This window comes from Furipterus horrens, unplaced genomic scaffold (genome assembly GCF_987537825.1).
Source record: "Furipterus horrens unplaced genomic scaffold, mFurHor1.1.pri manual_scaffold_5, whole genome shotgun sequence".
In the NCBI taxonomy this organism is placed as follows: domain Eukaryota; kingdom Metazoa; phylum Chordata; class Mammalia; order Chiroptera; family Furipteridae; genus Furipterus; species Furipterus horrens.
The window spans coordinates 127,915,247-127,927,446 of record NW_028327175.1 but is presented as its reverse complement, the minus strand read 5'-3'; the positions used below and the strand labels follow the sequence as shown (position 1 = coordinate 127,927,446).

At 47.4% G+C, this 12,200-nt stretch overlaps 1 protein-coding gene and 1 long non-coding RNA gene across 2 annotated transcripts in view; one reads left to right on the top strand and one right to left on the bottom strand.

The window, feature by feature from the left end:
- Positions 1-892: 892 nt before the first annotated feature.
- On the bottom strand, positions 893-3,976 carry LOC150009780 (uncharacterized). The gene is made up of 3 exons (XR_016511201.1): positions 2,653-3,976; positions 2,390-2,501; positions 893-1,107 (listed from the first exon to the last, which is right to left on the bottom strand). It is a non-coding gene; the product is annotated as an uncharacterized LOC150009780 (long non-coding RNA).
- HS3ST2 (heparan sulfate-glucosamine 3-sulfotransferase 2) overlaps positions 2,882-12,200 on the top strand; it is a 106,639-nt gene continuing 97,320 nt past the window's right edge. Inside the window, exon 1 of the mRNA XM_090277766.1 lies at positions 2,882-3,929. Within this exon, the coding sequence (XP_090133892.1) occupies positions 3,463-3,929 (467 nt within the window). The 5' untranslated portion in view covers positions 2,882-3,462. The remainder of the gene's footprint in view (positions 3,930-12,200) is intronic.

The window sequence follows — 12,200 nt, the reverse complement described above, 5'->3', positions numbered from 1 at the left end:
CATAGCCATTAGGAATAGAGGAGACACATGGTGGAGTCGGGTCCCTAACACTGTGGAGCCATACCAGCCCTAATCATCTTCATCTTCTTACACATAATAGAAAAAGAAACATATCTTACTTAAGTGAGTGTCATTGACAAACCAAACAACCCAACATAATCATCCCTGATCCCCCAAAGGAAAATCATGGTAATACTGTAAAAAGAGGGGTGGAAGAAAATAAGCAGGGATGTCCCCTGTCTCACTCCCTGGAAAATTCTACATAAGTCATGGTCATAACTCTGGGTGGAAACCTGAAGAGGCAAATCTGTCTGGTTCTGATGTTTCTTAATACCCAAGAATTTCAAGATTTATAAATTTTAAGATAAAAATAATTTTTAAATGGAGCCAAGCACAAACTTATGAGAAAGAACTATATTTATGTTTTTCCCACTAAAAATAAAGTGTCAGAGTAGATTAATCTACACTTAACCTTGTAATTTTAACAGTTAAGGGCAGAAATAGAAGGTTCATGATGTGAAATTACATATTAGAACTCCTTTCAACATATTTGTTTTGACATTTTTATTAACAATTTGAGTGAGGAATTAATTAAATTGTAGTCAAACACAGAGAAGACATGATGCCAATAGAGAGGTCCATACCTTGAATAACAGAACTATAGAATATCACATCAAAACCCAAAGCGGGTTTGAAGTTAATCATAACTTCCCATTTTACAGGTGAGCAAACTGAGGCTCAGAGAGGTTAACCCACTTATCCCAGAGGTTAACCCACTTATCCCAGGTACACCTGGAATCAAGGGTAAAGCTGTTGGGATTCAATCTTCCTACTTTTTTTTTTAATACATTAAAGCTACATCATGATTCAAAATTCAAGTAGACACTGTTTTTATTTTATTTTATTTATTTTAAGTAGAAGCAGTGAACTGATGAGACCAAATACAATTCATTCAGGTCAAATGTGTAAGGACCTACATGTTTGGTCCACAAAAGCCCATAGTACAAACACAGTGTGGAGCCAATGTGCTTTAATCAGCACCACTTGCATGAAGCATTTATAGATGTGACTTGTCTGCAAGCTTGAGGTGTCAGCAGTGTGATGCAGCTACAAGAAAAAGATAACACTGTCAGAGGTGGCATTACTAGAAACAGTTTACAGAAGACAGGTCTGAATCCTGTTGAACCTTTCCATCTATGCTTGCAATTTCTCCTTCAGTCCCAGTTGTCAGATTTTAGAAATGATCTAGATGAATTAGTTCAGCTCTAGGATGGAATTATATAAAGAATGGTCAATGGAAGTTAGGAAACTGAAAAGCACTGTAATGAAGAGCTTGAATCTTGTAGTCAGACAGCCTGGATTTAATCTCAGCTCTGTCAATTATTGAAAATATGTTCATTAAGCCTTAATCTCATTGTCTGTAAATGAGGAATTACAACAGTGCCTCTCTCTCTTTGGAGGTAAATGAGGTAGCACATGTCACATGATTTGTACATTACTGGCACAAAACAAATACACCACAAATGTTAGTTACTATTAGGATTAAGGAAGCAAAGTGATCTGGGGATAATGGGAACAACCCAATAGGTTGTGGTGAATATTAAATGAGTTAACACATGTCGAGTGCTTGAAACAAACTTGGTAGTTACTGTTAGCTGCAGTAAAGGGACTGGCCTAAGGTTTCCTTAGATGGGCTTGGTTTAGGGACAAAATATACCCTGACTTGAGCCAGGTCCAGAGAGCCTGATCAGTTATCCCCTGAAGGATGCTAAGTTTGTGTGTGTGTGGGTGTGTGTGTGTGTGGCGGGAGAATTGTGGAGTGATGGTGGTCACTCATTCTATGGGGGTATTCGCTTGGTGATCATCTGGGCATGGTGACTCAGCATTGTCATGGACTGACAACTTAGCTGCTTTCTGGGCCATGGTCATTTAGGCCTGTTCTGATGACTACTAACTAGTGTGATCACACAGGGAAGTACTGGGTTGGTCACTCAAGCTTGCTCTGGTCACGGTCACAGAGAATTGTCCTGTGGGCAGTAACTTAGGAATCATTTGAAGTGGAAATGCTCCTTAGTCCTCCCTGCCCTCCTTTTACTCTGCCTTGTGCCACTTCCTGAAGAAGTCCTGGATCTTGGGGATCCTATGGGATCCTGAACAGCTCCCCGGAGAGCAGTCCGCCGCTAGGGGGCGGCCGCTAAGAGGGAACACGCTTGCACTGAGTCCGCTCCTTTGGGGCTCGCTCTCCCCCAGGCCCAGAGAGAGGCAGTGTGACAGTGGGGTAGCGGGTACATCATGGGTGTGAGACAGAGCGAGCCGCCTAGGTGTGAGTCAGAGCCGGGGGTGGGGGGAGGTTAAGGAGCTCCCTGAATAGTCACGGAATCTCACTCACACTCGGCTCCTCTATGCATCCCATCTAGAGCGTGTGTCCCCATCTCGAGGGTGTGTCCTCGTCCCGTGCGTGTATGCGCGCATGGCCTGATGTCCAATTCCAGGTTTTGTAACTGGTGAGATCGGGGCGGCGGGGGTGGTGCGTGGGTGAAGGTGGGCGGAGGGGGGTGTCCCTGTCCGTGTTTTTATGCCCAGACTAGGAGATTCCTCCCTCCCCACCCTATGCGGGTGTGGGGGTGTGTCCCTGTCAGGGTACATATGTACCTGTGAGTGTGCCTGCCTCTGTCAGCGCGCTGGGTCCTTTTATCAGTATAGAGTTACTTGCGTCTGCGCCGGATCCATGGCTGGGTCTGGATATTGGCGCAGTTTCAACCCGGGCTCTCACTCCTCGGTGTAGGTGTCGGAAGACCAGCGCGGAGGGGGTGTTCAGCCTCCTAAAGTAAATGCCTCCACAGCCCGCCCTGCCCCGCCCCGCCCCAAGCTGGCCAGAGCTCCCTAGGGTGCGGCCTGGCTGGGGAGGGCATGGGCTGTGTGTCCTGGGAGGGGTAAGAAAGCAGGGGTCGGGCCAGGTTCCCAGGCGGGGAGCGGGCTCCGGGGACCCGCACGGTTGACGTCAGGCGACTCCTTAAATAGAGCCAGCAGCGCATTCAGCTCGGCATTTCCCGAGGAGCCAGAACGTGGCCTGTGCCAGCGCCACCGCGCGGCCCGCCGTCAGCCCGCACTGCCGCGCGGCCACCGGGGTTCAGAAATGGCGCTTCGGGCGAACCCAGTACGGCGAAGAGCGGAGAAGCGCCGGCAGCTGCCCCACCACCCGGAGCGCTGTTGTCTAGTCGTCTAGGACGCAACGATGTTGGAGGCGCTGCCGCCTGTCCCCCGAGGAGCCGCCCTCCTCTGGCTCCCCAGGCATGGAGTGCGCCCCGGCCAGCAGCTCCTGAAAAAGACGGCGCCCCCTACGGCCGACACGCTCGCCCTGGGCAGTGCCGCTCGAGCCCTTTAGGAGGCCGCTGGGCCCCAGGAGCTCCGCCGCCAGCGCCGCCTCGGAAATCATGCCCCCCGGCGTGGGCCCATGGAGCCATGGCCTATAGGGTCCTGGGCCGCGCAGGGCCACCTCAACCGCGGCGGGCGCGCAGACTGCTCTTCGCCTTTACGCTGTCGCTCTCCTGCACTTACCTGTGTTACAGCCTCCTGTGCTGCTGCGACGACCTCGGAGGGAGTCACCTCCTTGGTGCTTGCCGTTGCTTCCACGGCCCCAACACGGACAGCCAGAAACTTATCCAGAAGTCTCGCCTCTGCGATCCCCCGGGGCCGACGCCCAGCCCACCTGCAGCCGCAGCGCCAGCCCCGCGCCTCCTGTCTCCCAACCTCTCGGGCTCGCCGAGGCTGGGTACCAAGCGGCTGCCCCAGGCCCTCATCGTGGGCGTGAAGAAGGGAGGCACGCGGGCCGTGCTGGAGTTTATACGCGTGCACCCAGACGTGCGGGCCTTGGGCATGGAGCCCCACTTCTTCGACAGGAACTACAGGCGCGGACTGGACTGGTACAGGTAAGGAGGGGCGCTCCACGCCACACCTGGTTCCCAACCGGCTCCATTCGCAGTCACCCCTCCGGTTTCTCTTTCCCTTAACCCAGCTCAATGTGTGGGTTCAGGCTGACACGTGGGGGTGGGGCGACACTAGCGGATGGATTTACCCAAAACTTCCCGGGTTTCTCTGGACACGCATTTTATTTATTTTATTTTATTTTTATTTTTTGACTGTAAAGGGCCATTGTCACTGGAGTCACCTGGAGAGAAGGGAAGACCCTTAGCCAAATCTCAGTGAGTGGGGGGGGGGGGGGGGGGCTTATTCTGGGTCCAGCCCTTCGTGGAGCAAGATGCCCAGAGAAGGGTCAGGAAAGATATGTGCTACCTACACGCAACCCTCCCCTGACTGTCCTCAGGTCTTTCGTGGCATCTAAGGATCCTGAGAACACTGGAAAGTTAGAACAGGACTCCCCCCTTGCGATAAGGCTCTGTGCTTGGGCAAGGTCCCTGTAAGTTCAGGCAGAATGAGAGGGCACTCACGAAGGTACCAGAATGAGAAAGTTCTCTTCAGGCTCATTTACAGCTCCAGATATTTGCTATTGTAGTTGGGCTGAGGCCCTATCCCTCTGACCCTGAGTTAGTGGTGTTAGAGTAGTGAAAGGAAGCCTGGATTTGGTTCTGTCACATAGCTTGAGCAAATTCCTAAAACTCTTTGAGCCTTGGTTTTCTCATCCATCACACTGGGCAGGGAAGCAGTTCCTGCCCTGTCTGCCTCCATAAGCCTTTCTAACATGCTTAAAAAGTGCAACAGTGGGTGATGCTTCAAGACCAGCTACCAAGATGGGGAGTTTGTGATACTGGTGGGCACTCAGATGAAGACTGGCCAGAGTCGTAGAGACAGTCAGTCATATGTAGACCTTCCTCTCCGCCACTGCACTGCTGGAAGTGAGCGTCACCCAGGCTGATGGTATCTGGGTGTAGCCTGAAGCTTCTGGAAAGTGGCAGCCTCTGCTGTTCAATGTTCATTTACTTCCCAAGCCCTGTATGGTGCTGAGGTGAAGACCTGGCCAACATGTGGGCTGATCAGGGCATCCTGGGGCAGGGGCTGGGGGTAATGTATGGGCTTCCCATAACACATGGCTCACAGAATTCTCACCATTCCCCTGATCCTTTGAAGACTTTCTAGGAATGTCTGTGTAGTAATGGAACTGGGAAGGGGTAGGTATCATGGGAGCTGCACAGTAGCTGTGGGTAACTTAAAAAGGTTTTGTACATTAAAATTTTTATTTTTAATTTATAAAAGTAAACCCTTTAGGAAGTAGAAAGTCCTAAGTATATTGGGTAAAGGACAACTTCATTAGAAGGACTCCACTGGGCTCACAATAGGGGGCCCTGGATTTGCAAGAATGGAAGCAACAAGGCTGACTTGTCACCTTTGACAGTTAGCCTTCAGTGATCATGGTATGGGGGCAAGGGGTGGGGCATGAGCTGTCCTCAGGAGGCAGACAGACATATAATTTGTCTCCAGTAAAGTCCAGCTGGAATAGCTGGCTTATGGGTGGCTCCAGCACCATTATGTTGACTTAGTGGAGTAGCGTGGCCCAGAGTGGCAGGTCTAGTGCTTCCCAAACTGGCATCCCATCTGGGCATATGAGGTAAGCAAGGACAGAGTTGGAGCCCAGACCCTGGGGTTGGGTTGGTGGGGAACAGTGTATAGCAGAGCCTTGTGTGTATCAGCCATGGTCACAACAGCGTTTCCTCAAGGGAAGGTTTGGAGACCATTACAAAACACTTTGCCAATGTGAAGTGCTTTTTAAGTGCAAAATAATAAAATTCCTAGCATCCAGCTATTAGATATTCTGCCCTCCAATAAACACCTGTAGCCTGCATAGTCTCTGCACTCCCCTCTCCACACTCAACCACAAGTATCATACCTTAGGCTTCCTTCCCAGAGCCCATGTCATTCAGGGATGACTGCTTTTTATTTTTAACCTTGGCATGTGTGATTCAAAGCCAGCTTAGCTGTGAACCTTAGAGATGGGAGCCGTGCCTTCTTTTTTTTTATAGCACATTTGGATTCTGCTAAAATTCTCAGCTGAAGCTTGGTAGGTTTTATTTAACATCAAGCATACTGACAGTACCACTTCTCAGGGTCTGACTTACCCTCCCTTTCCCCCTTCATATTTCTAAAAGAACAATTAGCTCAGGGGTCTAGTTGTGAATTGCCATCTATGCTAAGGTAATACTTCCCCATTTCAATTGTTTCCATAATTTCCAGAATATTTCTCTGTAGGTGTTTTATCCTTGATTGTCACTCAAGTTATGTGCACTAATTGCAGAAATGGTGGGGATTTCTGAGGTCCTTTAAAACCCATGTTCTCACTTTATTCCTGAATTCCACAAGTTGAGTGACAGGTGATATGATGCTCCTACCTGCCTGCTGCCCCTACTCTTTGACAGATGTGAAAACTGGAACCCCAAAAGGAGAGAGTGTGTGAAATGGGGTCACAAAGCAAATTGATGGAAGCTGGGACCAGAAGTCACTGGCACAGGTGTGTGAGTGCATGTCTGTTTTTCAAGCCAAGTTCTCTAACCCTGCTCCATGCAGCTTGCCACCAGAAAGCCAATGTCCCCTGGGTAGACTTGGCCAAAGAGCCTCCGTACCCACTATGGTGGACTGTGTTTTCCAAAAGTGGAGTTGCAGAGTTGCTGATGGTGGATCTCATGTGACCTGTCCCTGCTAAGCCACTAGGGATGACTCCCTGGGCCCAGAGGCTCAGACTGGATGGACTGTGGACAAGTTAATAGCTTTGCCTTTAACCCAAAGGAGACACTTTTTTCTGCGGGGGGACCAAGGTAACCCAGGAGTTGGCAAACAGTGTCTGAGAGACACCGCCAGCTAGAGATACTGAGAAAGGGGAACTGCACCTCCCTCGCTCCCAGCCTGAGTCTCTCTTGGGAACCAGCCCAGGTCAGGCCACCCAACGAGACCCCAGCCCTCTGTGGTGGGGCTCTCATCTCATCTCTCCATCTTGCCTGGTTTCCTTCTCCCAATTTTCTCCCCATGGTAGCAGCTGGGCTTTCTTGAAGGGTGAGGTCAGCTAGTTGTTTTGCCAGGTAGGCAGACTAAGACCATGCTGGCAAGGGAACCAGGATAGGACCTGCCAGAGGCTGGAAATGGTCACATTAATGCTGTGTGATTCGAAGTAGAATGATCTTTCTGAACCTCAGTTTCCTCAGCATAGAAGGGCACCTGCAGTAACTATCATAGGAGATCATTTTGCAGAGTGAATGAAACACTATATGAAAGTGCCTGGAACTCCTAAGGTACCTAAAGATAAGGCAGTAAGGTTACTACTGTTGCCACTGTTACCCCTACCGTTTCACTACCAGCACACCCGTTATCACCATCAGTGCTATTAGTATCAGAACCATTAGTTTCTGGCCCCACTGTTGTCACCAGATGGGACTGAGGAGTTAATTAATTGTTAGAAAAGTAGTTCCATAAAACAAGGAGTGGTCCTGGCCTTGAATTCTCCTTTCAGCTCTGCTTTGATTTTATTTTCATTTTTGCTCCATCACATTTCTGGTTGTAAGTTTGCTCGCCTTTAAAATGGGAATGATGCTTGACCAGCTTTACAGTCTTGTAAAAATCAATTAAGACAGTGTATGTGGGAATGCTTCCCCCAATTTCAGATCATGGTTTGGGTGCTATCGTCCACCAAGGGTTGGGAGTGAGATAGAATATCCAGGGTCTTCATCTTTTGTAAAGAGATATAAGCTGTGCCTTGTCTGATAGTTTTTAGAGTCTTGGGGGAAGCTGAGTTTTGGGTAAAGTGTTCTCTATTTTGCGATGTGTGGGAGGAATGGGAGCATTGTGAAGAAGTGAATCTTCTTTAAATGCACTGAAATGCCAACAAGAGCAAGTTTATATGTGATAATTGCCTTAGTGCTCTGGTGTCAACGTTTTGATAGATGAGCCTGTTCTGTGAATTTTAGACTCCACTCCACTGCTTATTTATTTATTCAGTGTGAACGGTGTTCTGAGGATGGTGCAAGATAAAGAAGACACAGCGTTTGTGCCAGAGGCAACCATCTAAATAAGAAAGAATAAAAAAGAATAAGGTCTATCGTTTTATTCAGTTCATTTCAGTCAAGATATCAATCCTTAAAGGCAAATTTTGGGAAGAAACAAAGCCAAAGACAGAGGTGGGGGAAGTAGTTCATGCAGAAGGCTTGAACCATCTTTAACAAAGTGGTCACCACGTAACACACACTGATGTGTGCTTGTCGAGTGTGCACAGAAGCCTGTCTGGCACACTGCATGTCGTTACACTGTCCATGCTGACTTATCTTCATAAGGAGTTTCCTGCCTCGGTCCAGGAGGACGTCACATGCGGAACTGTCTTTTTGAAGAGCTAGCTTTGCTCCCCCTGGAGCTTACAGGGACAGTGGAAGAGCTTGCAGTGAAAAATTTTTTTAAAGAATGGGCTTTCCCTTAGGTTAAAAATGTGAAAATATCACTTACTATAGATTCCAAGGAGCATATTTTCCCCCACATTGTAACATTTCTGAAATTAGGATGTATCTGACAGCAGATGGGGTTTTAGCTTCAGTGAGATATGATGCTTCCACATGGGACAGAAATCCTCTCCCCAGAGGTGACTTCTGCCCTGGAGACCCACTGGACCAGTGGTAAATGCCTGGCTCAGTCAGAGCCCCATGCTCTGCTTGTCCTGGAACCAGCAGTGTCTGTTCTGGTGAAGGAGCCGGACCCATTTTCAGTGTTTGATTGTCACCCATGCCATCTCCCTGAAAACGTCCATCCTGAAATGAGGGAACATGTGGGCTGACAGTCATCAGCAGATAAGATGCTATGGTGGGCTTGTTCTTCATGGGTTGCTGGACCACTCAGTTATTTGGAGGCACGTCCCAGGTCCCTAACAGGTTCTGGGCAGAGCTGGTACCCAATGGGTGCTATTACCTGCGTGCTTGCTGATGCTCCATGCACAGGCATACGGGACTGTAGAATAACTTTCTTCCCTTTGGTTGGGATCCACAAATCACTTCTGAATGGTTGCATGACAGAGTGGGTGGGAAGGGATGTAAGTACACAGCTCTCTGTTGGTCAGGGGTCACTAGAGGACCTGGAGGGAGGCTGTCTGGATGAGCAAGGGCTCAGCCACAGGGGCAGTGGGTAGGTAAGCTCTTTGGCTGAGTCTGGTTGGAGGGTCTGAAAGGACACACAGCCAACCTACTGTTGTCCTCCAGAGCTAGGCCCTGGGCATGGGACTCCATTTATTTATCACATGCCTGCCATTGCCAGGCTCAGCACCAAGTTGATGTGGGCCAGCTCTGCTGCTGCTTTGTTCTCCTGATGGGCTGTGCTGATGGGCTCAAGTGCTTTGTAGTCTATGGGCAGCTTGACAAGGTGGGTAAAAGCCACCAGTGAGTGGAAATAACTTAGCATTTCTGAAGTAATTGCTGCCTGTCAAGTGACACAGATGGGCTGTTGGTCCAGGGTGGCAGTCCCAGGGACTGTCTCTGCAGGATAATAGCATAGAGTGAGGGACAAGGGCAAGTTACTGAGCATGTTTTTCCAAGGAACATGGGCCAGAGGTGCTAGTTGGGTTACTGGGGCTTGAGTGTCACATGAATTTTTTGAGCACAAGCCCTTGGAAGTCTTCTCCCAGGCTTTGAAATCAGAGGTTCCATTTCAGCGCCCATGGCCACCAGCTTCCATGAGTAGGAAAACTAGGGGTGTCTGCTCTGTGTACAGGCCCGAGGACCTCTCCCTGCCATTTTCTGGGCATGGGGGGGGTGGCATCGCTACCCCATACTCTGAGGGCAGTATTTTCCAGGCTTCAGACGTTTTTGTACCGCCGTCCTGATATTTGCCCAAACCCAGAACATCCTCTGCTATTATTCTCTTACTATTTTTGGTTAAGTTAACACATTTAAAAATGATATTTTTTTCATAAGAACTGGGCTTATTTTTTTCCTTCAGTGTATATAGTTTAAAATAGATAATATGTTCACATAATGCGAACTTCAAAAGTGACAAAGGATACTTAATGAAATGATTCTCTTCTCTCCGACCCCATGTCCCCGCCATGCATTTCCTTTTACAGAAGCAGTCATGGATGTCTGTTTTTGTGTATCCTTCTAGAGGTGCACTGTGCATTTTGTAAACCTAACACACATTATGCAAATTTGGTTAAAATACATATTTATAAAAAAACAACTTTATTTGAAAATCACCCTTAATGGAAAACTAGCATTACTTGCCATAGTTAAAAATTAATCTTAAAATAAATAGATTGAAAACAAAACAGTGCTGTTGAACTTTGCTACCTTAAAGTGGCTAGAATGTTCCAAGCCTGCTCTGTCTTTGTTTAAAAGAAGATATTAGGGCACACTACTAGTAAAAGCAGTTAAAGAAATACTAATATTAATGTGAGACTTTTCCCTTGATATAATCAGAAAACTTGAAAGTGATATGTAAAAGATAAGGCATTTTCTCCCTGTGAGATTGGGTGGTATTTAGTGGGTATATGTCATACCTAAAATAACCAAGATGGGGCACACACCAACACCATAGGGAACACTGCTGGAGTTCACAGAAAACCCACTGTCAATAAATCCAGCATGTTTCTAGTTTTCAGTTCCTTTGATGTGTTAATGATAGGAAGAGACAAGCCAAGGGAAAACTTGAACAAATATGAGCATTAAGAAAAGTATTTTCACTTGCAGTATTTACAAGACAGTCTAGCCTTCAGAACAGCAGGGTTCCCTGAATAAAGTGAATAGCAGATATTTAAAGAAAAAAGCCCCACAGGTTTCTTCACTACTCTCACTGGTAGAAAATCAGCAGTGTCCCCATTATTATACCTACCTGGGTCATTACAAACCCGCTGGCATGTGTTGTAAAAGTCAGATAGCAACTGAGGGGGAAGGGGTTATGCCTTTTTAAAAAAATTATGAGGCTCATAAAAAAGAATGAAATATTACCATTTGTGACAACATGGGTGGACCTAGAGGGTATTATGCTCTGTGAAATAAGTCAGACAAAGACAAATACCATATGATTTTACTTATATGTGGAATCTAAAGAACAAAATCAACAAAACAGAAACAGATGTATAGATACAGACAAGAGACTAATGGTTGCCAGATGGGAGGTGGGTTGGGGGACTGGGTGAAAAGGGGGAAGGGATTAAGAAATACAAATTGGTAGTTACAAAACAGTCATGGGAGTTAAAGCACAGCGTAGGGAATATAGTCAGTAATATCGTAGTAACTCTGTATGATATCAGGTGGTATATGCTGGAAATATCAGAGGGATCACTTTGTAAAGTATATGATTGTCTAACCACTGTGCTGTACACCGAAACTAATACAAAGCAATAGTGAATGTCAACTGTAATTGAAAGATAAAATAAAATTGTTTAATCAAGGATTTAAAGTTACAATACAAAATTATGAGGCTCATGTATGACAAGGTGTCTTTAAAATATCAGGATGCAAAATTCCTTTACTTCCCTTCTGCAATGCATGGCGTGAGGCTTAAACATAGTGGCAGGGCAGGTTGTCACTGCTTTCTAGGAAAGTTTCATGTCCATACTGTCTGAGAAGACAATATTGTTTCTCTATACATACTTTTTAAGCTGCATGAATGGAGCTCCACTGGAGAAAATTGTCCCTGGGACTTTCCATATATTGTCAACAGAAGCAACTTAGAGGGTGTCCATGAGAGCAGGACTCCCTAAGCTTGCCTTTTGTTGGGCAGATAGTCATTAGCACTGATGAGGAGGGGGCTTTGTGCTCGCTCAGGGTCCCCTGGCCTCATTGCTCCCTGCTGGGTGCAGGAGTTCCAGTCCCACCTGAGGCTGGTGGGAAGATGCCCAGTCGTTGGTGGCACAATGCTCCTCAGGGAGCACTTATGGAGGGAGGAAGAGCAGCCCCGAGTCAAAGGCATGGATGAGAGGGACTCAGATGCAGATAAGGACGGCAAAGCTACCAGGGGAAGCCATTTTAGTGCAGTGATTCAAAGTTCGGGCTCTTGAATCAGAATGAGCGAGTTGGGATCTCAGTTCTGCCATCTGCCAGGTGTGTATCCACTAAGCAGTGGCTTCGCTGTGCCTCAGTTCCACCTGCACACTGGGATGGATCACATTGCCTGCCACATAGGGCTGCTGTGAGGAGGAAATGACTAAGAAAATGTGAAGTGCTCAGAAACTTTCTGGCATGTGGAAGGTGTCCAATGAGTGTTAGCTGTCATTACTGGTCATT